The 22,929-nt window shown below is 39.3% G+C and overlaps 2 protein-coding genes across 2 annotated transcripts in view; both read left to right on the top strand.

Annotated features, from left to right (window-relative positions):
* LYRM7 (LYR motif containing 7) overlaps positions 1–22,929 on the top strand; it is a 50,287-nt gene that overhangs the window by 11,332 nt on the left and 16,026 nt on the right. Inside the window, exons 2-4 of the mRNA XM_003920628.4 lie at positions 570–642; positions 4,188–4,258; positions 10,771–10,852. Coding sequence (XP_003920677.2) covers positions 570–642; positions 4,188–4,258; positions 10,771–10,852 — 226 coding nt within the window. The remainder of the gene's footprint in view (positions 1–569; positions 643–4,187; positions 4,259–10,770; positions 10,853–22,929) is intronic.
* Positions 8,534–10,158, top strand: LOC120363582 (mitochondrial import inner membrane translocase subunit TIM14). The gene has a single exon (XM_039468143.2). The coding sequence runs from the start codon at positions 9,775–9,777 to the stop codon at positions 10,123–10,125; it is 351 nt and encodes a 116-aa protein (XP_039324077.1). The 5' UTR covers positions 8,534–9,774; the 3' UTR covers positions 10,126–10,158.

Genomic DNA, 22,929 nt, shown 5'->3' with positions numbered 1-22,929 from the left:
GACCTAAGCCTATCACTAAAGCCTCTTCACAATCTGTCTTTTACCAAATGCCAGGCTCTTTTCTCTCTTTTTTTTTTTTAAATACAGACTCAGAATATGCATAAGTCTCAACATTTCACTTGTCTTTTATGAAATAGCAATTAAAAGGGCTGGGCTTGATAGCTCACGCCTATAATTCCAGCACTTTGGGAAGCCAAGGCGGACAGATTGCCTGAGGTCAGGAGTTCGAGACCAGTCTGGCCAACATGGTGAAGTCCCATCGCTAATAAAGATTAGTCAGGTGTGGTGGCATGCACCTGTAATCCCAGCTACTCGAGAGGCTGAGGAAGGAGAATTGCTTGAACCAGGGAGGCAGAGGTTGCAGTGAGCTGAGATCACCACCAGCCTGGGCAATAGAGTGAGACTCATCTCAAAAAAATTTTTTTTGTGTGTAGAGATGGGATTTCATATCACCCAGGCTTGTCTCAAACTCTTGGACTCAATCAATCCTGCTACCTCAACCTCTCAAAGTGCTGGGATTACAGGCATGAGCCACTCTGCCCGGTCTTGAATTCTGATTTTCTTAACAGGTTTTACAGCTGTTTAAAACACTGCACAGGACCAGACAACAAGTTTTTAAAAATGATTCCAGAGCATTAGAAGGTAAGTATGTTCTTTACCTCTTTGGAGCCAGTCTACTTTTTAGATGACTACTAATCTATCTGAGAAACCCTTTGTGGTTAAGACCCATCTTAAGGAATGACCTTCACTACCTTTCCCTAATATCCTTTTATAAAGATTAGCTCATATTACACTTTTTTTTTTCTTTTTTAGAGACAGAGTCTTGTTCTGTCTCCCAGGCTGGAGGGCAGTGGCATGATCTCCACTCACCGCAACCTTCACCTCCCAGGTTCAAGTGATTCTCCTGCCTCGGCCTCCTAAGTAGCTGGGACTACAGACACCCACCACCGCGTTCATCTAATTTTTTGTAGAGACAGGGTTTTTACAGAGTAGAGTATTTTTAGTAGAGATGGGGTTTCACCATATTAGCCAGGATGGTCTCGATCTCCTGATCTCATGATCCATCCACCTCGGTTTCCCAAAGTACTGAGATTACAGGCGTGAGCCGCCATGCCCAGCCATATTACACTTATTTGAGGAATATCTACTTAAAGAAAAATTTTTAAAGATTAAGTCTTCATAAAGAGTCAGTTAAAAGGCAAGGGACCAGGATTTCAATGTTTACCATTGCTTGCCTTATATTCAAGCCATTGAACTTTCTGTTACATAATCAAATTTTCACACTCTCTAGGACTATATATTACCGTGTCATTATGTCTTACATCAGTCTAAAAGAGCAGCTGTGAAAGAGAAGCCATCCCAAATGATTTCAGATTCAGTATCTCACTGTTTTAGGTAATTTCTGTCTTACCTGGAAGTCACAGGCTCTGAAATTTAGGTTCTGTGATAGTCATGTTCAATTCCACTCCTCATACGTTTCTATTTTTTATTTTTATTTATTTATTTGTTCGTTTATTTTTGAGACAAAGTTTCACTCTTCTTGCCCAGGCTGGAATGCAGTTGTGCCCTCTCAGCTCACTGCAACCTCTGTCTCCCAGATTCAAGCAATTCTCCTGCATCAGCCTCCCTAGCAGCTGGGACTACAGGCATGTGCCACCACACCCAGCTAGTTTTATATTTTTAGTAAATACAGGATTTCTCCATGTTGGTCAGGCTGGTCTGAAAGTCCTGACCTCAAGTGATCCGCCCACCTCGGCCTCCCAAAGTGCAGGGATTACAGGCGTGAGCCACTGTACCTGGCCCACTCCTCGTACATTTCTAAACCTCCTTAAGAGTGCACCTAGGAAAAGCGTTCCCACTGTTTTCCAAGGATTTAAGTTTTTGTGACTCGTCAAAAATAATTTCTGAATGATTAAGATGTATGTATTGTATGTACTTTACATGAATTCCTGATTTAATTCTTTTTTTTTTTTTTTTTTTTGAGATGGAGCTTCGCTCTTGTTACCCAGGCTAGAGTGCAACGGCACAATCTCAGCTCATTGCAACCTCCGCCGCCTGGGTTCAGGCAATTCTCCTGCCTCAGCCTCCTGAGTAGCTGGGATTACAGGCACGCGCCACCATGCCCAGCTAATTTTTTGTATTTTTAGTAGAGACGGGGTTTCACTATGTTGATCAGGATGGTCTCGATCTCTTGACCTTGTGATCCACCTGCCTCGGCCTCCCAAAGTGCTGGGATTACAGGCGTGAGCCACCATGCCCAGCTCTGATTTAATTCTTAAAACATTTCTGTGAGATGGTTACTATTATAATTACTGTTTTTGCAAGTGAGAAAATTGACAAAATGTGAAAATATTTGTCTCACATCATACTTAGTAAGAGGTGGACCTGGGATTTAGCCTAAGCCGTCTGATTCAAAAGTCCAAACTCTAGGCCGGCCGTGGTGGCTCACGCCTCTGATCCCAGCACTTTGGGAGGCCAAGGTTGGGGAATCATGAGGTCAGGAATTCAAGACCAGCCTGGCCAACATGGTGAAACCCCATCTCTATTAAAAATATAAAAATTAGCCAGGCATGGTAGCGTATGCCTTTAGTCCCAGCTACTCAGGAGGCTGAGGCAGGGGAATTGCTTGAACCTGAGAGGCGGAGGCTGCAGTGAGCTGAAATCATGCCACCGCATTCCAGCCTGGGCGACAGAGCAAGACTCTGTCTAAAAAAAAAAACAAAAAAACCACAAAAGTGCAAACTCCAAACCACCTTACATATTAAATAAAATATATGCAACATAGGCTGGGCACGGTGGCTCACACATATACTTCCAGCATTTTGGGAGGCCAAGGCAGGCAGATCCCTTGAGATCAGGAGTTAGAGACCAGCCTGGCTAATATGGTGAAATCCGCCCCCTACCAAAAATACAAAAATTCACCAGGCATGATGGCACACACCTGTAATCCCAGCTACTTGGGAGGCTGATGCAGGAGAATTGCTTGAACCCAGAAGCAGAGGTTGCAGTGAGCTGAGATCGTGCCACTGCACTCCAGCCTGGGCAACAAAGTAAGACTCCAACTGAAAAAAAAAAAAAAAGAAATATATATATATATATATATATATATATATATATATATATGGCATATATATGTATATATACACACAACACAGAAGAACATTTTTATGGTAATTATCAACATGGAATATTTTTGTTGCTTTAAATTTTTTAAGTGGAATAGTTATAAGGACAGCTAACAATTTGTGGCATAATTGCTAAACACTCTGTGTGGATTGTTCCATCAAATGCTCACAGCAGCACAATAAGGCCAGTGAGATTCTACCAAAGTATGCTACTGTGATGATACCAAACTCTCAGAGGTACATGTGAACAAAAGTTTTATTTTTCACTCACTTTATATGTCAGCCAAGACACTTAAAATTTTATATATGTACACATATATCCTGTTTGCTGCCAATCTTTGTGTGTGTATGTAGTTTAACACACTTCTATTATTGAATTTTACCATCTTAAAAAAAGCATTTTAATAGAAATCCTTAGATTTGTAAAAATAAAACATTAAATTAGATTTATTAGAATTCAATAGCTATAGGTATACAAATGAATTTGAGAGTAAAAATCAGTGGAAGAAAAAGTATTAGGGTGCCAAAGGTTTATACTAGGTTTTCTTACAAATTTGTCAGCCTGTCAAAAGTTCTTCAAGAGACTTCATTAATAAATTTCTTATTCTTTTTTTTTTTTTTTTTTGAGACAGAGTCTCGCTCTGTCACCAGGCACCAGGCTGGAGTGCAGTGACATGATCTCGGCTCACTGCAACCTCTGCCTCCCCGGTTCAAGCAATTCTCCTGCCTCAGCCTCCCGAGTAGCTGGGACTACAGGTGCGTGCCACCACACCCAGCTAATTTTTGTATTTTTTAGTAGAGATGGGTTTTCACCATGTTGCCAGGATGGTCTTGATCTCTTGACCTCATGGTCCCCCAACCTCAGCCTCCCAAAGTGCTGGGATTACAGGCATGAGCCACTGCGCCCAGCAAATTTCTTATTCTTATACTTTGTACTTCATGAGGGCAAAACCATTTTCTATACTAGAGAAGTAGCCTTTCATAATTAATAATATGTAAATTATGGAAATAGGAATTATAGATTACAAAAGCAAGTAACTATATGTATTTTTCTTTTTGTAGCAGCCAGAATAAAGATAAATGAAGAATTCAAAAATAATAAAAGTGAAACTTCTCCTAAGAAAATAGAAGAGGTACAGTAATTTTTTCAGTTACAGCAAAACTTATACAGTTTTTTGGACAAAGAGGAAATGATGAAGACAGAGAGGTTATGTGAAATAAAAAACATTACTTGATAGTTAAGGCCATCACAACTGTAGATAACCTTCACTTATTTGGTGTGGCTCACGTCGTCAGGGTCATCTGCCAGCACCCAAAATACAGCAAGGTGCCCCATGAACAGAACATAGAAATAGCCATGATCAAAGCCAGAGCAGCTGAATAAACCCAGAAACCCACGGAACTTCTATCTTCACCTAGAGCAAGTGACTGAAACTAAAGAGAATGAGTGTTATAGTAACTCGGAATTACAGAGGGAACTTCTATTCTTTTAGCTGAACTAAGCAGTTATTTCTTTTTAACCCCATCTTGGCAATGACATAAACAGCTACAATATGAACTGTTCTTGCTTTGCTTTCTGTATTTGCGTTTTGGTCACTTGCTCTAGTTGAAGACACTGTACAGACACTACTCTTTCAGCTCCCTAATATTCCTAGTAAAAGTTGATTGAAAAAAATGCACAATTTTTCTTTTCCTGTATATTATGTATTCTGGCATATACACATTATCTCTGTCCTCAGCTTCCTGTGTCTAACTGTATAAAGGTAAGGAAAGGACCCTTAGGAAGAAAACCAAAAAATGGAGAATAATTTGCAAGGTAGTTATGGTTACAAGAATTGATTTGGTAAAAAGGAAGGTACAAACTAGAGAAATTCTTCCATGTTTAATATAATTTCCAAATAAAAAAGATTAAAAATGCATTTATATTTAGTGGAGAAAGGTGCTATTTTTGAAATAGTAAATACCTGTAATAATGAAGCTTATGAGATAGCCTAAGTATTCTCTCTCTGTAAAATAAACAAAATGGGAAAGATTTTGCTGAAACATATGATAGGGCAAATAGGGAATATGTAACTTTTGTTCACAGCAGACATAGAGATGACAGTATCATCAAGTCATGATTTGAAGGGAGGTTAAAGGTATATGAAGAAGTTTGTACTGTTTGTTATTCAGTAAACTGATTAATAACAATATGGTAATTATTTTTTAATTTTGGAATTATGATTAAAGATTTGTAAATTGAGGTCTGGGAAAATGAACTACAAAACTGGGCAAATGAACTACAGTCTCGCAAATTCATTTTACTTATAGAGCATTAGTTTAACATTAAGCAATCTAGAAATTACATATTTGTTATATACAAATGTGTATTTGTACTGCAACTCTGAAATATTAAGATTTTAGTAGTTCTTAAATAATTGCATTGTTATTAGAGGGCTGATACAGTCTTGGTACTAAAAGGAGTCAGGCATCCTCTCTAGACCAGCAGTTCTCAAACTTGGTGGTCTCAAAGAACCTTTACAATCTTAAAAATTGAGGACCCCAAAAAGCTTTGTTTATATCAATATTTATCATATTAGAAATGTAAACTGAGACATCTTTAAAATATGTATTAATTGATTTTAAAATAACAATAATTTCTTATACATTAATAAGTAACATAGTATTTATGAAAAATAACCATTCTAAAAAATTTAGTGAGGAGAATAGTATTGGTTTTTTACTGGGTGGTTTTTTTTTTTTGAGACAAAGTTTCACTCTTGTGGACCAGGCTAGAGTGCAGTGGTATGATCCCAGCTCACTGCAGCCTCAGCCTCTTGGGTTCAAGCGATTCTTCTTGAACCCAAGAGCGTTCAAGATTCTTCTTAGGAGGCCTCAGCGTCCCAAGTAGCTGGGATTACAGATGCATGTTACCACTCCCTGCTTATTTCTGTATTTTTAATAGAGATGGGGTTTTGCCATGTTGGCCAGGCTAGTCTCAAACTTCTGACCTCAGGTGATCCACCCACCTCAGCCTTCCAAAGTGCTGAGATTACAGACATGAGCCACTGCACCTGGTCCCCTGCAACATGTTTTTTATTTATTTTTATTTTTATTAATTTATTATTTTTTTTTGAGATGGAGTTTCGCTCTTGTTACCCAGGCTGGAGTGCAGTGGCGCGATCTCGGCTCACCGCAACCTCCGCCTCCTGGGTTCAAGCAATTCTCCTGCCTCAGCCTCCTGAGTAGCTGGGATTACAGGCACGTGCCACCATGCCCAGCTAATGTTTTGCATTTTTAGTAGAGACGGGGTTTCACCATGTTGACCAGGATGCTCTCGATCTCTTGACCTCGTGATCCACCCGCCTCAGCCTCCCAAAGTGCTGGGATTACAGGCTTGAGCCACCGCGCCCAGCCCGCAACATGTTTTTTAGGTTGAAGTATATGAAGAAAATTCAGCCACACACAGATACGTAGTGCGGAAAGAGTAAAAGTATAAAACAGGCTTTTAGATAATTGTGATTTTTTTTTAATTGTATATATATATTTTTTTTTGGTAAAGATGAGGTTTTGCTTTGTTGCCCAGGCTGGTTTCAAACTCCCGGCTTTAAGTGATCCTCCTGCCTTGGCCTCCCAAAGTGTTGGATTATAGGCATAAGCCACGTAATTGTGAATATTTTTTAATAATACACCCTGACATGTGGTAATTTCTTAAAGGTTAGTTCCAGTGCAGAACTCTGTTATCTGTCAGACCAATGGAATTTCTTTTTTTTTTTTTTTTTTTTTTTTTGGTTTGTTTTTTTTTGAGACAGAGTTTCGCTTTTTGTTACCCAGGCTGGAGTGCAATGGCACGATCTCGGCTCACCGCAACCTCCGCCTCCTGGATTCAGGCAATTCTCCTGCCTCAGCCTCCTGAGTAGCTGGGATTACAGGCACGCACCACTATGCCCAGCTGATTTTTTGTATTTTTAGTAGAGACGGGGTTTCACTATGTTGACCAGGATGGTCTCGATCTGTTGACCTCGTGATCCACCCACCTCAGTCTCCCAAAGTGCTGGGATTACAGGCGTGAGCCACCGCGCCCGGCCAAATGGAATTTCTTTTTGAGGTGGGTGGTCCAGGATTCATACAGACTGCCTTCTCCTCATCATCTCTGGTCCCCCCAATCCCTTATTCCTCAACTAGCCTTGTTTTCACCCTTGTATCTAGGACTTGACTCAGTTTATTTGCCTCTAGTGGGTGAGGAGACCCATTATTTTCTCCTTCTCTTCCCTGCTAAGCCCCTTCCCCGGTGTCAGGAGGTGAGGCTTTGCTCTCCCACAGCCATCTCCATGGCAGTTAATTCCAGCTTTCCTTTTGATGCTCAGACTAAAAACCTTGGTGCTTTCTTGACTGCTGTCCTTCTCTCACACTTATATCCAGTCTGATAGCAAATCCTGTTGGCTTAAATCTCAAAATATTAATATATACAGAACTCAACTACTTCTCATCCTCCCTGTTACTATCTCTGAGTCCAAGCCACCATCATCTTTCTTGTTACAACAGCCTCTTCCTGCTTCTGGCCTCACTCCCTACAGCCTATTCTCAGTAATTTTTTTTTTTTTCTTGAGACGGAATTTCGCTCTTGTTACCCAGGCTGGAGTGCAATGGCGCGATCTTGGCTCACCACAACCTCCGCCTCCTGGGTTCAGGCAATTCTCCTGCCTCAGTCTCCTGAGTAGCTGGGATCACAGGCACACGCCACCATGCCCAGCCAATTTTTTTTTTTTTTTCATAGAGACGGGGTTTCACCGTGCTGACCAGGATGGTCTCCATCGCTTGACCTCATGATCCACCTGCCTCAGCCACCCAAAGTGCTGGGATTACAGGCATGAGCCACTGCACCTGATCCTATTCTCAGTACTTTTAAAGACAGAATAAACATTTAAAAATGCATATCTCAGCACTCTACTCACAACCCCATGACTCTTCATCTCATTGAAGACAAATCTAAAGTGCCTAACATGACCTGCAAGACTGTCTGTCATCTGACCTTTGTTACCTTCCCACCTCAACTTGAACCACATACCCCTCACTCTTCCAATCTCAGCACCTTCTTTGAGGATTCTTGAATTTACCAAGAAGTTTTCTCACTAAAGGTTTTTATGCTCTTGCCTATTCTTGTGATATTCTCTCATGTGCGCTGAAAGCTTCATTTAGGTAGACTAATGGACTTCAATTGATACTGGGAATGGATTTTTTACTTATGCACGATTTTGTAACATCATGCTGTAATGATTTAGAAAGTACAAGTTCATTAAATACTGCAGATATTCTAGATGTTGACATAGTTTATTACATATTTTTAAATTAGATCTATCAATACTAATATCCATCTCATCAGAAAAATCTTTAAGGCTGGGCATGGTGGCTCACACCTGTAGTCCCAACACTTTTGGAGGTTGAAGTGGGAGGCTCGTTTGAGCCCAGGAGTTCAAGGCTGCAGTGAGTTATGATTATGCCACTGCACTCCAGCCTGGGTGACAGAGCAAGACACTGTCTCAAAAACAAAGAAAGAAAAAAATATTTAAGTATTGTGAGGTTATCAAGCTTACCCTGGCAGATACAAGTTCTTCAGAATTCTGATTTTTGCTTGAAAGCCTCAGTTTTGTCATTGTCAGCAAATACTGTCAGTTGTTTTCTTTGAAGTGACACATTCTACTTTTTCAAAAAGTGTCTGCTAAATAGCTAAGTCTGAATAATCTTAATTTGTCAGTGCTTCTGGCAAATAAAGAATGGTATTTTGATGGAGAAAGCTCTACTGCTCGCAACTCAAACCATGCAGAAGGCTATAGTGTTTTGAAAATAATTTTGAACTCACAGATCCCTGAAAGGTCCTCAAAGTCTGTCAAGTACCTAGTATTTGATGAGGTCTGAAACTCAGAGAGTAGGGGATTAACCCAAGGCCATACACTTAATGATAAAGCCATAGTTGGAATTCAAGTGTTCTGAACATCTAACTCTATGAAAGATTCAACTGCCCTTCCAAAAATGTGCATCTTAAACACACTTAAAAATACGCATTGTAACAAAAAATAAATCTGTTTTGGAATAAAATATAGAATTGATAGATAAAAGTTAAAACTATATGCATATCTGAGCTTTCTATGCTATTTGGAATGGTAAAACAGTTAAAAGCAGTACAGTAGTCCCCCTTTATCCTTAGAGGATAAATTCTAAAATCCTCAGTGGATGCCTCAAATTTCTATAGTACCAAATCGTACATTTTATTATATATGCATACCTATGATAAAGTTTAATTTATAAATTAGCCATAGTACTCTTATGCTTTGGAGCTATTATTAAGTAAAATAAGAGTTACTTGAATATAAGCACTGCAGTGTGACAACAGTCAATCTTGATAACTGAGATGGCTACCAAAGGACCACAGGTGGACAGTGTATACAACATAGATATGCTGGACAAACAAATGATTCACGTCCTGGACAGACTGGAGCAGATGGCATGAGATCTCATCATGCTACTCAGAGTGACATGTGATTAAAAACTTATACATTGGGGCGTGCTCGGCGGGTCGTGCGTGCGGTCGCGGGGGTGTCGCTCTGCTCCCGGCGTGCGGGCGGCGGCCGCGGCCTCTGCACAGCAATGAGCCGGGCTCGTGGCGGAGGCCATGGCCAGTACAATGGTAGCAGTTGGACTGACCATTGCAGCTGCAGGATTTGCAGGCCGTTATGTTTTGCAAGCCATGAAGCATATGGAGCCTCAAGTAAAACAAGTTTTTCAAAGTCTACCAAAATCTGCCTTCAGTGGTGGCTATTACAGAGGTGGGTTTGAACCCAAAATGACAAAACGGGAAGCAGCATTAATACTAGGTGTAAGCCCTACTGCCAATAAAGGGAAAATAAGAGATGCTCATCGACGAATTATGCTTTTAAATCATCCTGACAAAGGAGGATCTCCTTATATAGCAGCCAAAATAAATGAAGCTAAGGATCTACTAGAAGGTCAAGCTAAAAAATGAAGTAAATGTATCATGAATTTTAAGTACATATTACTTTATGTATATGAGTATTAACTTTTTATAATAAAATGCCTTAGAGTTACAGTTTAAAAAAACAAAAACAAACAAACAAAAACTTATACATTATTGGCCAGGCGCGGTGGCTCAAGCCTGTAATCCCAGCACTTTGGGAGGCCGAGGCGGGTGGATCACAAGGTCAAGAGATCGAGACCATCCTGGTCAACATGTATTTTTAGTAGAGATGGTGAAACTCCATCTCTACTAAAAATACAAAAAATTAGCTGGGCATGGTGGCACGTGCCTGTAATCCCAGCTACTCAGGAGGCTGAGGCAGGAGAATTGCTTGAACCCAGGAGGCGGAGGTTGCGGTGAGCCGAGATCGCGCCATTGCACTCCAGCCTGGGTAACAAGAGCGAAACTCTGTCTCAAAAAAAAAAAAAAAAAAAACTTATACATTATTTATTTGGGGAATTTTCTATTTAATATTTTCAGACTATAGTTGACCATGGGTAACTAAAACTGTAGATAAGGAGAAACTACTGTATTACCTGAAAAGAAATTATGGTAAAACCATCATTTTCAAAAACAGTACATTCATATGAAACACCCAAAGGACTTAACCTATTTGTTTGGTTTTCTTAACAGCTAATGAAAATAGGTTCTGATGTTGAATTGCTACTCAGAACATCTGTTATACAAGGTATTCACACTGGCCACAATACACTGAGTAAGTAAAATTAAAGAAAAATGGTTTCTAACTGCAATGTGTTTTAAAATATTGAATAATTATAGCACATGTAATGGTGAGTGGTAAAACAGCTTGATTTTGCCAGGCAATGTGGTATATAGCATATATATTTTAGAAGGTTATAGTCTATAATACTGAATTATGAAACTTTGTTTTACCACATTGGTTTCTTTTTAATTAATTTTAATTTTTTATTTTTATCTTGTTATATTATAAAACTAATTACAAGGATAGTACTACTATATATTTTTATCATTTATTTACAGTTATTAATTTTTCTGGCATCATTTATCACTTACCTAGATATTTATTTACCTTTTTCTCTATAATTAGTTTTGTTTTTTGTTTTTTGTTTTTTTAAATGAAGTCTTACTTTGTCCCCCAGGCTGGAGTGCAGTGGTGCGATCTTGGTCCACTGCAACCTCCACCTCCTAGGTTCAAGCATTTTTCATGACTTAGCCTCCTGGTTAGCTAGGACTACAGGCCCACACCACCATGCTCAGCTAGTTTTTATGTTTTTAGTAGAGATGTGGTTTCACTATGTTGGCCAGGCTAGTCTTCAATTCCTGACCACAGGTGATCTGCCTGTCTCAGCCTCCCTAAGTGCTGGGATTACATCCATGAGCCACTGCACCCAGCCTGTACGTAATTAGTTATTTTAATTCAGAAGATTTAGGATTATAGGAAATGGAAATATAGTTGAGGATCCTCCTTTATACCTCGAGACTCTGGATGGTGCTTCATAAAATTTCACATTATATTTTGTTTTTATTCTCTAAAAAATCTTTGGGGGACAATAATAACAAAAAGATGACATTCAAAATTATTGGCCACATGTGATTCATTCCTGTAGCCTCAGCACTTTGGGAGGCCAAGGCAGGAGTCTCAATTGAGCCCAGGAGTTCAAGACCAGCCTGGGTAACATGACAAAACCCCACCTCTACGAATATACAAAAATTAGCAGGATGCGGTGGTGCACACCTGTAGTTCCAGCTACTAGGGAAGCTGAGGTAAGAGGATCACTTGAGGTTGAGGCATTAGTGAGCCTTTAGTGAGACTTTAGCTTCACCAGGAGGTTGAGGCTTTAGTGAACCATAAGTATGCCACTGTACTCCAGCCTGGGCAACAGAGTAAGACCCTGCCTTAAATATATATATATATATATATATATATATATATATTTATATATATATATATATATAAAGGCTTTTTTTTTTTTCTTTTTTTTTTTTTTTTTTGAGATGGGGTTTCGCTCTTGTTACCCAGGCTGGAGTGCAATCGCACGATCTCGGCTCACCGCAACCTCTGCCTCCTGGGTTCAGGCAATTCTCCTGCCTCAGCCTCCTGAGTAGCTGGGATTACAGGCACGTGCCACCATGCCCAGCTAATTTTTTGCATTTTTAGTAGAGACGGAGTTTCACCATGTTGACCAGGATGGTCTCGATCTCTCGACCTCGTGATCCACCCGCCTCGGCCTCCCAAAGTGCTGAGATTACAAGCTTGAGCCACCACACCCGGCCTGAAAGGCTTTGTTTTTTAAGCAGACTGTGGAAGTATAGCATGCAAACAAAAAAGTACTCAATTTGTAATTGTATAGCTCAGTAAATTTTCATAAAACGAAATACTCATGTAACCAACATGCACAACAAGCCACAGGTTAAAAAAAAGTTAGGCTTTCTGATGGATATGTGGTGGTATCACATTGTGATTTTAATTTATATTTCTCTGGTAACTAATGAAGTATGAGGACCTTTTCAGTTGTTTAGTGGACATTTGGATATTCTTTTTTTATGAAGTACTTAAGTTTGAGACTTTTGTCCATTTTTCTAAGGGGTTGTCTGCCTTTTTATTGTTGATTTAAAGGATTTCTTTATACGTTTTGAATATAGAAATTTTGGTGGGTGTATGTAATACAAGAATCTTCTACTTTGTGGCTTTCCTTTTCACATTGGTAATGTTATCTTTCTGTGAGTAGTTCTTAATTTTAATGTAGTCATATTTATGAATTTTTTAAATAATTAGTACTTTTGAATTCTATTAAAGAAATCTTTGCCTAGCTCAAGCCAAATCATGAAGAGATTCTCCTATGCTTTCTTCCAAAACCTTTATTGTAGGCTGGGCATGGTGGCTCACGCCTGTAATCCCAGCACCTTGGGAGGCTGAGGCGGGTGGATCACCTGAGGTCAGGGTTCAAGACCAAACTGGCCAACATGGCCGTGAAACCCTGTCTCCACTAAAACTACAAAAATTAGCTGGGCGTGGTAGTGCATGCCTGTAATTACAGCTACTCAGGAAGCTGAGGCAGGAGAAGCACTAGAACCCAGGAAGTGGAGGCTGCAGTGAGCCAAGATCACACCACCACATTCCAGCCAGGGCAGCAGAGTGAGGCTCCATCTTGGAAAAAAAAAAAAAAAAGCTATATTGTTTGCTGTTTTCCATTTGGTTGTTTGTATCAACTACAGTTGGTTTGTATATGGTGTGAGATAAGGGGTCAAGATTTATTTTTTTACATGTGACTATCCAGTTGATCCAGCAACACTTATTGAAAATACCACTCTTTCCCCTACTACTCTATAGGATCACCTTTGTCATAAAATCAAAGAACTATATATGTGTGCATCTGTTTCTGGACTTTATAATCTCTTCAATCTGTTTTTCTGTCATGTATCACATACCCTAGTGTCTTGATTATCAAAGCCTTAGACTAGGTCTTTCTACCGGGTAGTGTAAGTCCAAAGGATTTTTAAAGTTACTTTTAGTTAATGGGGACTTACCATAAATTATTAGATCTTGGGCTGGGCACTGTGGTTCTTACCTATAATCCCAGCACTTTGGGAGGCTAAGGTAGGCAAATCACTTGAGCTCAGGAGTTTGAGACTAGCCAGGGCAACATGGTGAAACTCTGTCTCCACCAGAAATACAAAATATTTGCCAGGCACAGAGATGTGCCATGATTCCAGCTACTCAGGAGGCTGAGGTGGAAGGATCACTTGAGCCTGGGAAGTGGTGTTGCAATGAGCCGAGATTGTACAGCTACACTCCAGCCTTGGTGACAGAGCCAGACTCTGTCACCAAAAAAAAAAAAAAAAAAAATTATTAGATCTGAGTTATGTTTGTTTTGGGGGTGGGGTGGTTTCTGTTTTGGTGGTTTTTTTGTTTGTTTGTTTGTTTGTTTGTTTTTGAGACACAGTCTTGCTGTGTTGCCCGGCTGAAAGTGTAGTGGCTCAATCTCGACTCACTGCAACCTCCACCTTCCAGGTTCAAGTGATTCTTCTGCCTCAGCCTCCTGGGTAGCTGGGACTACAGGCACCTGCCACAATGCCCGGCTAGTTTTGAGTTTTAAGTAGAGATGGGGTTTCATCATATTGGCCAGGCTGGTTTCCAACTCCTGACCTTGTGATCTGCCCACCTCAGCCTCCCGAAGTGTTGGGATTACAGACGTGAGCCACCGTGCCCGACCTGCCGCTTCAGCCTGGTTTTGGTTTTTGTTTTTGTTTTTGTTTTTTTGAGATGGAGTTTCACTCTTGTCACCCAGGCTACAGTGCAATAACACGATTTCAGTTCACTACAACCTCTACCTCCCAGGTTCAAGTGATTCTCCTGCCTCAGCCCCCCAAGTAACTGGGATTATAGGAGCTTGCCACCATGCCCAGCTAATTTTTGTATTTTTAGTAGAGATGAGGTTTCACCATGTTGGCCAGGCTGGTCTGGAACTCCTGACCTCAGGTGATCCACCCACCTCAGCCTCCCAAAGTGCTGGAATTATAGGTTTGAGCCACTGCACCTGGCTGATCTGAGTTATGTTTATAAGGGCAGCAAACATAGTTAATCCTAAATTTAAAATGTGTAGTCATCAGCTTTTATCATAATAATGATCTTTAGAGTTTCTGTGTAGTACAGCCAACATTTTTTACAGGTAGTCACAGATATGTATTTTTTTTTTTTTTTTGAGATGGAGTTTCACTCTTGTTACCCAGGCTGGAGTGCAATGGCGCGATCTTGGCTCACTGCAACCTCCGCCTCCTGGGTTCAGGCAATTCTCCTGCCTCAGCCTCCTGAGTAGCTGGGATTACAGGCACGCGCCACCATACCCAGCTGATTTTTTTTGTATTTTTAGTAGAGACGGGGTTTCACCATGTTGACCAGGATGGTCTTGATCTCTCGACCTCGTGATCCACCCGCCTCGGCCTCCCAAAGTGCTGGGATTACAGGCTTGAGCCACCACGCCCGGCTATTTTTATTATATAAATAAAGTTTTAGGTTATTTCAAATAACTAAAATTTAGTATCTATATTTCAAATGCCTGGTTTTAGATATAACAATATTGAATATTGGTTTAGATTTCTTTTTATCCTTTGGTTTTATGTATATTTTAATTTTCCCACACAATTAAATATATTGACTCTTTTAGGAGTATTAATATCGATTGCCTTAATAATAGTCTCATTCTTTCTGTGTGGGTGTATGTATCTGTGTGTGTGTGAATACACACATATATATCTTTTTTCCTACTTTATTTATATAGGTCCAAAATGTAACAAATTTGATTCCTTAATCTCTCTTTCTAAAAGTTACTTTAAGCACAGTTCCTCAAAATATTTTAGCAATGTCTACACTGTCACATAGAAATGACAAGAACTAAAATTCTGCTTCTTGTTTAGAAAATGGAGAATTGTGATTATGTGTTTCTAAAAAATATTATATAATGCTGGGCACGGTGGCTCATGTCTGCAGTCCCAGCACTTTGGGAGGCTGAGGCTGGCAGATCACGAGGTCAAGAAATTGAGACCACCCTGGCCAACATGGTGAAAACCCATCTCTACTAAAAATACAAAACTTAGCTGGGCATGGTGGCACATGCCTGTAGTCCCAGCTACTTGGGAGGCTAAGGCAGGAGAATCACTTGAACCCGGGAAGGGGAGGTTGCCGTGAGCCGAGATCGTGCCACTATACTCCAGCCTGGCGAGAGAGCAAGACTTTGTCTCAAAAAAAAAAAAAAAAAAAAAAAAAAATCATATAATGTCCCAAAATAAAAATAATAGAAATTGAAAGTTATAAAATGAAACTCGTTTAGAAGAGTAATCACCTTATATGCATGAGTGAATTCTAAATCTGTCTCTCTTTTTCTTTCATTCAAATAATATCTGTGGTGGAAATTAAATGTTGAATCCCAGCGGGAACTCCTTATCTTAAGTAACCTCTCATTTTTTTGAAAATCACTTCCAGACATCTCTCAAAAGGCAACAAACAGATGACCAACAAGTATATGAAAAAATACTCAGCATCACTAATCAGGGAAATGAAAATTAAAACCACAATGAGATACCATCTCACCCAGATAGAATAACTATTGTCAAAAAGACAAAAGATAACAAATGCTGACAAGAATGTGGAGAAAGGAGAACTCTTATACACTGTTGGTGGGAATGTAAATTAGGATAGCCCTTATAAAAACCAGTAAAGAGGTTCCTCAAAAACTAAAATTAGAACTATTGCATGATCTAGTAATTCCACTATTGGGTATGTATCCAAAGGAAGGGAAATCACTGTATACAAGAGATAGCTGCATTTACATGTTTATTGTGGCACTATTCAAAATAGCCAAGATACGGAATCAACCTAAGAATCCATTGGCAGATGGACAAAGAAAATGTAGTATATCTGTATATATAACAATGGAATAGTATTCAGTCATAAAAACAAGGAAATCTTATCATTTGTGGCAACAAACATGAACTTAGGGGACATTATGTTAAGTGAAATAAGCCAGGCACAGAGAGACAAATATTACATGTTCTCACTCATGTGGAATCTAAAAAAGTTTAGCTTACAGAAACAGAGAGTAGTGGTTACTAGAGGCCAGGAAGGGTCGGAGGGGGATAGCCAGAGATTGGTTAATGGGTCCGAAATTAGTTTGCTAGGAGGAATAAGCTCTAATGTTCTATACCACTGTAAGGTGACTATAATTAACAATCTATTGTATATTTTCAAATAGCTAGGAGAGCAAATTTTGAATATTCCTAACACAAAGAAATGATAAATGAGATCATATATATGCTAATTACCCTAATTTGATCATCACATATATACATGTATTGAAATACCACTCTGTGCCCTTTACATATCCATATATTTAGTATGTATCAATTTAATAAAAAGAGGCCAGATGCAGTGGCTCACGCCTGTAATCCCAGCACTTTGGGAGGCTGAGGCGGGAAGATCATGAGGTCAAGAGATCAAGAGAATCCTAGCCAACGTGGTGAAACCCCATCTCTACTAAAAATACAAAAATTTGCTGGGCATGGTGGCGTGCGCGTGTAGTCCCAGCTATTTGGTAGACTGAGGCAGGAGAATCGCTTGAACCTAGGAGGTGGAGATTGTAGTGAGCAGAGATCACGCCACTGCACTCCAGCCTGGCGACAAAGTGAGACTCCATCTCAAAAAAAATAATAATAATAAAAGGAAAACATTTATTTCCTTTATCCCTGCAGGTGAATTCAAAGTTATTACAAGGATAATTCATCATTTGAAATAATTCTTTCTTTTTAAAATCTTTAAAAAATATTTTGGAAACTATTTTTATTTTCAAATGTTCTCTATTTTTTCTGTTTTTTGTATTGCCCTTAGGTGCATGAATCTATATAAATTATAATTTTTTATTCATATCACTCATCATTGGTCTAGCATAGCCTTTAACTGTGAGTTAGGAAGATACTCAGATTGTTCATTATTTTATACTTGCTTTCTATTTGATTATTGACATTTGTCAAAACCCTGTTTCTAGTGTGCATATTAGTCACCTGGTTTCAATGTTGTCCTTTGGCAAACATGTATATTTTCATTCATATAAATTTATGGCAAAGATGGTCCCAAGAAAACCCAGGAATTCAGGTCATTATTTTTTATGGTACTTAGTTTTTTAGTAAAATCCATATTTTTTAACCTCTCTGGCATTTATGTAAGAAAAAATAGGGATGTACTTCTAAACGAATGATACAATTTTTTTTTAAATCTCTAAGAAGCTGTTTTTCAGATGGATTTTAAACTTCTGCCTTTTGGTTTATTTAGATTTGTCATTGTCTAAAGCTATTTTATGGTTTGTGTTAAGACATATTAATGTGACTCAACAAACAATGAATCACTATTGTGCTAGATGCCAGGGATAGAACAATGGGCAAGACAGATCTGGTTCCTATCCAGTGAAACTTAGAGTGCTACGTAAAAGACAGACAATTAAATGTACAGTTCTAGTTCTTTCAGTGCCATGATAGGAGGCAGAAATTTTTGAGCCACTTAAGCAGAGCTGCAGATCCAAACTTGATGAGTTAGGGACAGGTTCTTAGAATAAAACACTTTTGGGTTATAGTTTCCTTAATTTGAAGTTATCATTTATATAATATACATAACGTGCTTGAAATATTTAGAAGTGTTTCTGGAATTTCAGTGTGAAATATTTTAATGTCCTTTAAATTATTCAGATTCAAAATATCTCTGTAATTGTCACACTATTATAAACTATGCTATACATAATTATTTTAAAATCTTTATCTCAATTTTTATTTTGTTCCAAAATTGAGATAAAGACTTTATTTCAAGGAATTGCTTTTTATTGATATATTTAGTATGACCAGAGTAGATAAGGCATTTCAAGGGCTTAACGTACAGGAAATAAACCATCATCTCAATGCAGTTCCTTTTTAAAGATCTGTCATCATCAACAAACTAATGCTCTTATACTACTCAGTACCTAATGTGGAGAGCAAAGTCAGGGATTTTATAATCAATAAAACAAAGTTATAGTGAAAACAGTATACTTGTGGTAGATTTGGCCTAATTAAGGAGTTAACAGTTAATGAATACAGAATAATTCAGTTGTAAAATATCTTTTGATGCCAAAGATTATTGAATAAGGTGAATTGGGTAAAGAAACAGAATAGTAGATATTTGACAGGTTTTCTGGTTATTTAGTACTCTTCAAATAACCCCGCTTTGTTTCAGGACTTTCCATCTGCCTGAATTCTAAATCCCTAAAACAGAATCTAGAAAATTTCAGTTCCTGTTTCCTTTTGTAGCTCAGGCATGGGCATTTGATTAGGTGAAGCAAACTCACCTGTATTCAGCACAGAATCTGTTTTGCTGGAAGGAGTAGCATCATTGGTTTCCGGATCAGGTTCCTCATGGAGAAGAGAAGTAGCATTGGTATGGTGGCAAGAACAGACATAGTAAAGTTGAGTTTCTGGCAACATCAGAAGTGTAGCGTCTTGTGTTCCATGAGGGTAAAAATGGTGGCAGTTTCTTCTGGCACCCCACAGGAGAGCAGCCGTTTTTATCATTAACCTATTTTGGGGTATGGCTTTGGTCATTGCTCCTGGAAGCTTAGTCTCAGGCCTGCCTGATTCTTGACAATTTGAAACAACCTGTTTAATGCTTTTTCAGCTTCTAAGCGGCCAGAGACTGGTTCTGTGACTTGTAACCAAGACCGACAGTTAAAGCTTTTATAGTCCACTTCCTGGTGATATGAGTTAGGCAAAATAAAATTGGCTGGGCACAGTGGCTCATGCCTGTAATCCCAACACTTTGGGAGGCCGAGGTGGACAGATCACCTGAGGTCATGAGTTCCAGACCAGCCTGGCCAACATGGCAAAACCCCACCTCTACTGAAAAATACAAAAATTGGCCAGGCATGGTGGCGGGCGCTTATAATCCCAGCTACTAGGGAGGCTGAGACAGGAGAGTCACTTGAAACTGGGAGGCTGAGGTTGCGGTGAGCTGAGATTGCACCATTGCACTCCAGCCTGGGAGACAGAGGAGGTTCCATCTCAACAATTAATAATAATAATTAAAATTGAAAAGGAGGATGAATGCAGATTAAGCTAGTCTGCAAAAAAAAGATAGAAGTATTTCTTTGCTAAAAGGCACTCTTCTGTCTACAGCCTAGAGCCTAATTGATTGAAAAGTCCCATAATTTAGAACCTTGGAGAGTTAAAAATGCTAATCGTTCTTATCCACTAAAACTAAAGCCAATGCAAACAGGAGAATTCTGAGCTGTAACATGAAATAAGATCAATGCTTCAAAACTTTCTTATTCTTCCAGACAAAGATTAGATGTATGATTCATTTATTCACTGGAGCTTATTATTCTTCACTACTTTAAGAAGTGGCCACTAAGGTAAGGGTTAGGGGATTGGACAGAATGTAGAGGCTGTTACCAAAGGATGACAGTCTTCATGCTTATTTTCCTGTGCCTACTAGTGCGTGGAAATGACTGGAAACTAATTTAAAGCTCATAAAGTTTTTGAGTGAATTTTATTGCCAAGAAACTCCAGGCCTGACTAGCTCTTTTCACTTCTTAAGGCCAAATCTGGGCACCTAAACTCGTGTCACCAGGAAGTGGACTATGAAAGCATTTAAAGACCCAAAGAAGGCCATCTTCCCCAATAGCTCCATCACAGAACAATGAGGCTCAGCAGGACCTTCTGGAAAACTAGCACTGTAACCAAAAATACTTTATTTCAGTCTGGATGAGACCTTAGGGGACAGGTAGTAAGTGGATGTATTCTACAGATGGAAAGGAGGATGCATGTTGCTTAGCCAAAAGGGTGATGCTTGTTGCCTCTACAGTATCTATTCCCCTGTTCTTTTTTTTGGAGATAGATTCTGCTTCTGGCACCATCTCAGCTCACTGCAACCTCCACCTCCTGGGTTCAAGTGATTCTTGTGCCTCAGCCTCCTGAGTAGCTGGGACTAAAGCTCAAGCAATCTGACCACCTTGACCTCCCACAGTACTAGGATTACAGCCATGAGACACCATGCTCGGCTTCTCCAGTTCTTCTTTACTAACTGAAAACTTGTGTTCAGGGTGCAGTGTACCTAGCAAAAAAAAAAAAAGAAAAAGTTATTTTCTAGAACATGTGACACCTTTCTGGTCTATATAAACCCTATCAAGTGGGTGTTAATTCCAAGAAAGTCATTGTTTTCCTGTTTAAAAGGAATAGACTGAGCTGGCACTCTCCTTTTACCCTTTTCTCTTCTCTCTTCCCACTTGGAGTGCAGATGTAATATGGCAGCAGCAGTGAAGACAAAACACTCATGGAAGGTAGCAGAACAAGAAGAGAGAAAGAGCCTGGGTCTTTAGTATCACTAAGGACAACACTAGCCCAGGACTGCCTTAATCTGTATTTCTTGATAATGTGAGAAAAATTAAATCCCTTATTTAAACCAGCTTGTTGGACTTTGGGTTGAATTTGTTTTAGTCCTTTGTTGTTGTTGTTGTTGTTGTTGTTGTTGTTGTTGTTGTTGTTGAGACAGCTCCCAGGCTGGAATGCAGTGGCATAATCATTGTTCACTGTAACCTCAAACTCTTGGGCTCAGGCAATCCTCCTGCCTCAGCCTCTTGAGTAGCTAGGAATACAGGTGTATACTGCCATGCCTAGCTAATTTTTTAAAAAAGTTTTTGTAGCGATGAGTCTCACTATGTTTCCCAAGTTGGTCTCAAACTCATAGCCTGAAGCAGTCTTCCCACCTCAGCTTCCCAAAGTGCCAGAATTACAGGCATGAGCTGCTGTACCTGGCCAGTATTTATATAGATATGTGTGTGTGTGTGTGTGTGTGTGTGTGTGTGTGTGTAATCTATATATAAATACACATATGGTATATATATGTGTGTATATATAACCTATATATAAATACACATATAGTATATATAGTGTGTATATATATATCCCTATGTAGTATGTATATATATATATATATATATATATATAAGGGTTTTATATATATATATGTGTGTGTATATATATGTATAACCCAGATTCTACAAGTGCTAACATTTTACCATATTTGGCTTACTATGTTTTCCTAATTTTTTCCCTGAACTTTCTGAGAGTAAGTTGCAGACATAATGCCTATTTACCCCAAAATGAGCATTTAAAAAATTATGACAGCTCATTTGAGTTTAGAGCTTCTGGAGAAATACTTTAGAGTATATTTCTTTAAAATATTTCAATGTATATTTCCTAAATATACAAGGACATTCTCTAATGTAACTGCAATATAATTATCAAAACCAGCATATTAACATTGATGTAATACTAACATTTAACTCTTTCCCTTTGTCATAATAAAGTCCTTTATGACAAAATGAAGAAAAAAGAAATCCCTGTGACCAGTATCCTATTGGGGATCACATGTTGCATGTAGTCATTGTATCTCTTTAATCATCCTTAATCTAGAGCAGTCCTTGAGTCTTTCTTTGTCTTTCGTGACCATGATGTTTTAAAAAGTATAGGCAGGTTATTTTTTTAAAAGGTCATGTAAGCATTTTTTGAGTATGACAGCTCACCTAGGTTCAGCTCTTCTGGAGAAAAGAAGAAATCATGTATCTCTTCAAAAATTTATATCTTTTCTTTTTGAGATGGAGTCTTGCTCTGTCACCCAGGCTGGAATGCAGTGGCGCCATCTCAGCTCACTAGAACATCCGCCTCCTGGGTTCAAGCCATTCTCCTGCCTCAGCCTCCCAAGCAGCTAGGACTACAGGCATGTGCCACCACACCCGACTAATTTTTTTGTATATTTCATAGAGATGGGGTTTCACCATGTTGATTAGCCTAGTCTTGAACTCCAGACCTCCCATCTTAGCCTCCCAAAGTTCTGGGATTGCAGGTGTGAGTCACCACACCTGGCCAAAAATTTGTATTTTAAGAGCTTCATCTTGACTCCAGCAAGATGTCTTACCTAGGACTTAACAGGTTTTTGTTGTTGTTTTATGATGTTTCTCAACATGGGCACGATGGGCATTTTGTACAAGACAGTTCTTCGCTGTGCCAGACTGTCCCACACATTACAGGAGATTTAGCATCCCTGGCTCCTGTCCTCTAAATTCCAGTAGCATTCTCCAGTTGATATGACCACCCAAAACACCCTCTTTTAAGAATCATTGCTCTTGGCCGGGCGTGGTGGCTCACGCCTATAATCCCAGCACTTTGGGAGGCCGAGATGGGTGGATCACGAGGTCAAGAGATCGAGACCATCCTGGTCAACATGGTGAAACGCCGTCT

This window comes from Saimiri boliviensis, chromosome 1, assembly GCF_048565385.1.
Source record: "Saimiri boliviensis isolate mSaiBol1 chromosome 1, mSaiBol1.pri, whole genome shotgun sequence".
NCBI classification, from domain to species: Eukaryota; Metazoa; Chordata; class Mammalia; order Primates; family Cebidae; genus Saimiri; species Saimiri boliviensis.
The sequence above is the reverse complement of the archived record's forward strand: the minus strand, read 5'-3'. Positions and strand labels throughout refer to the sequence as shown.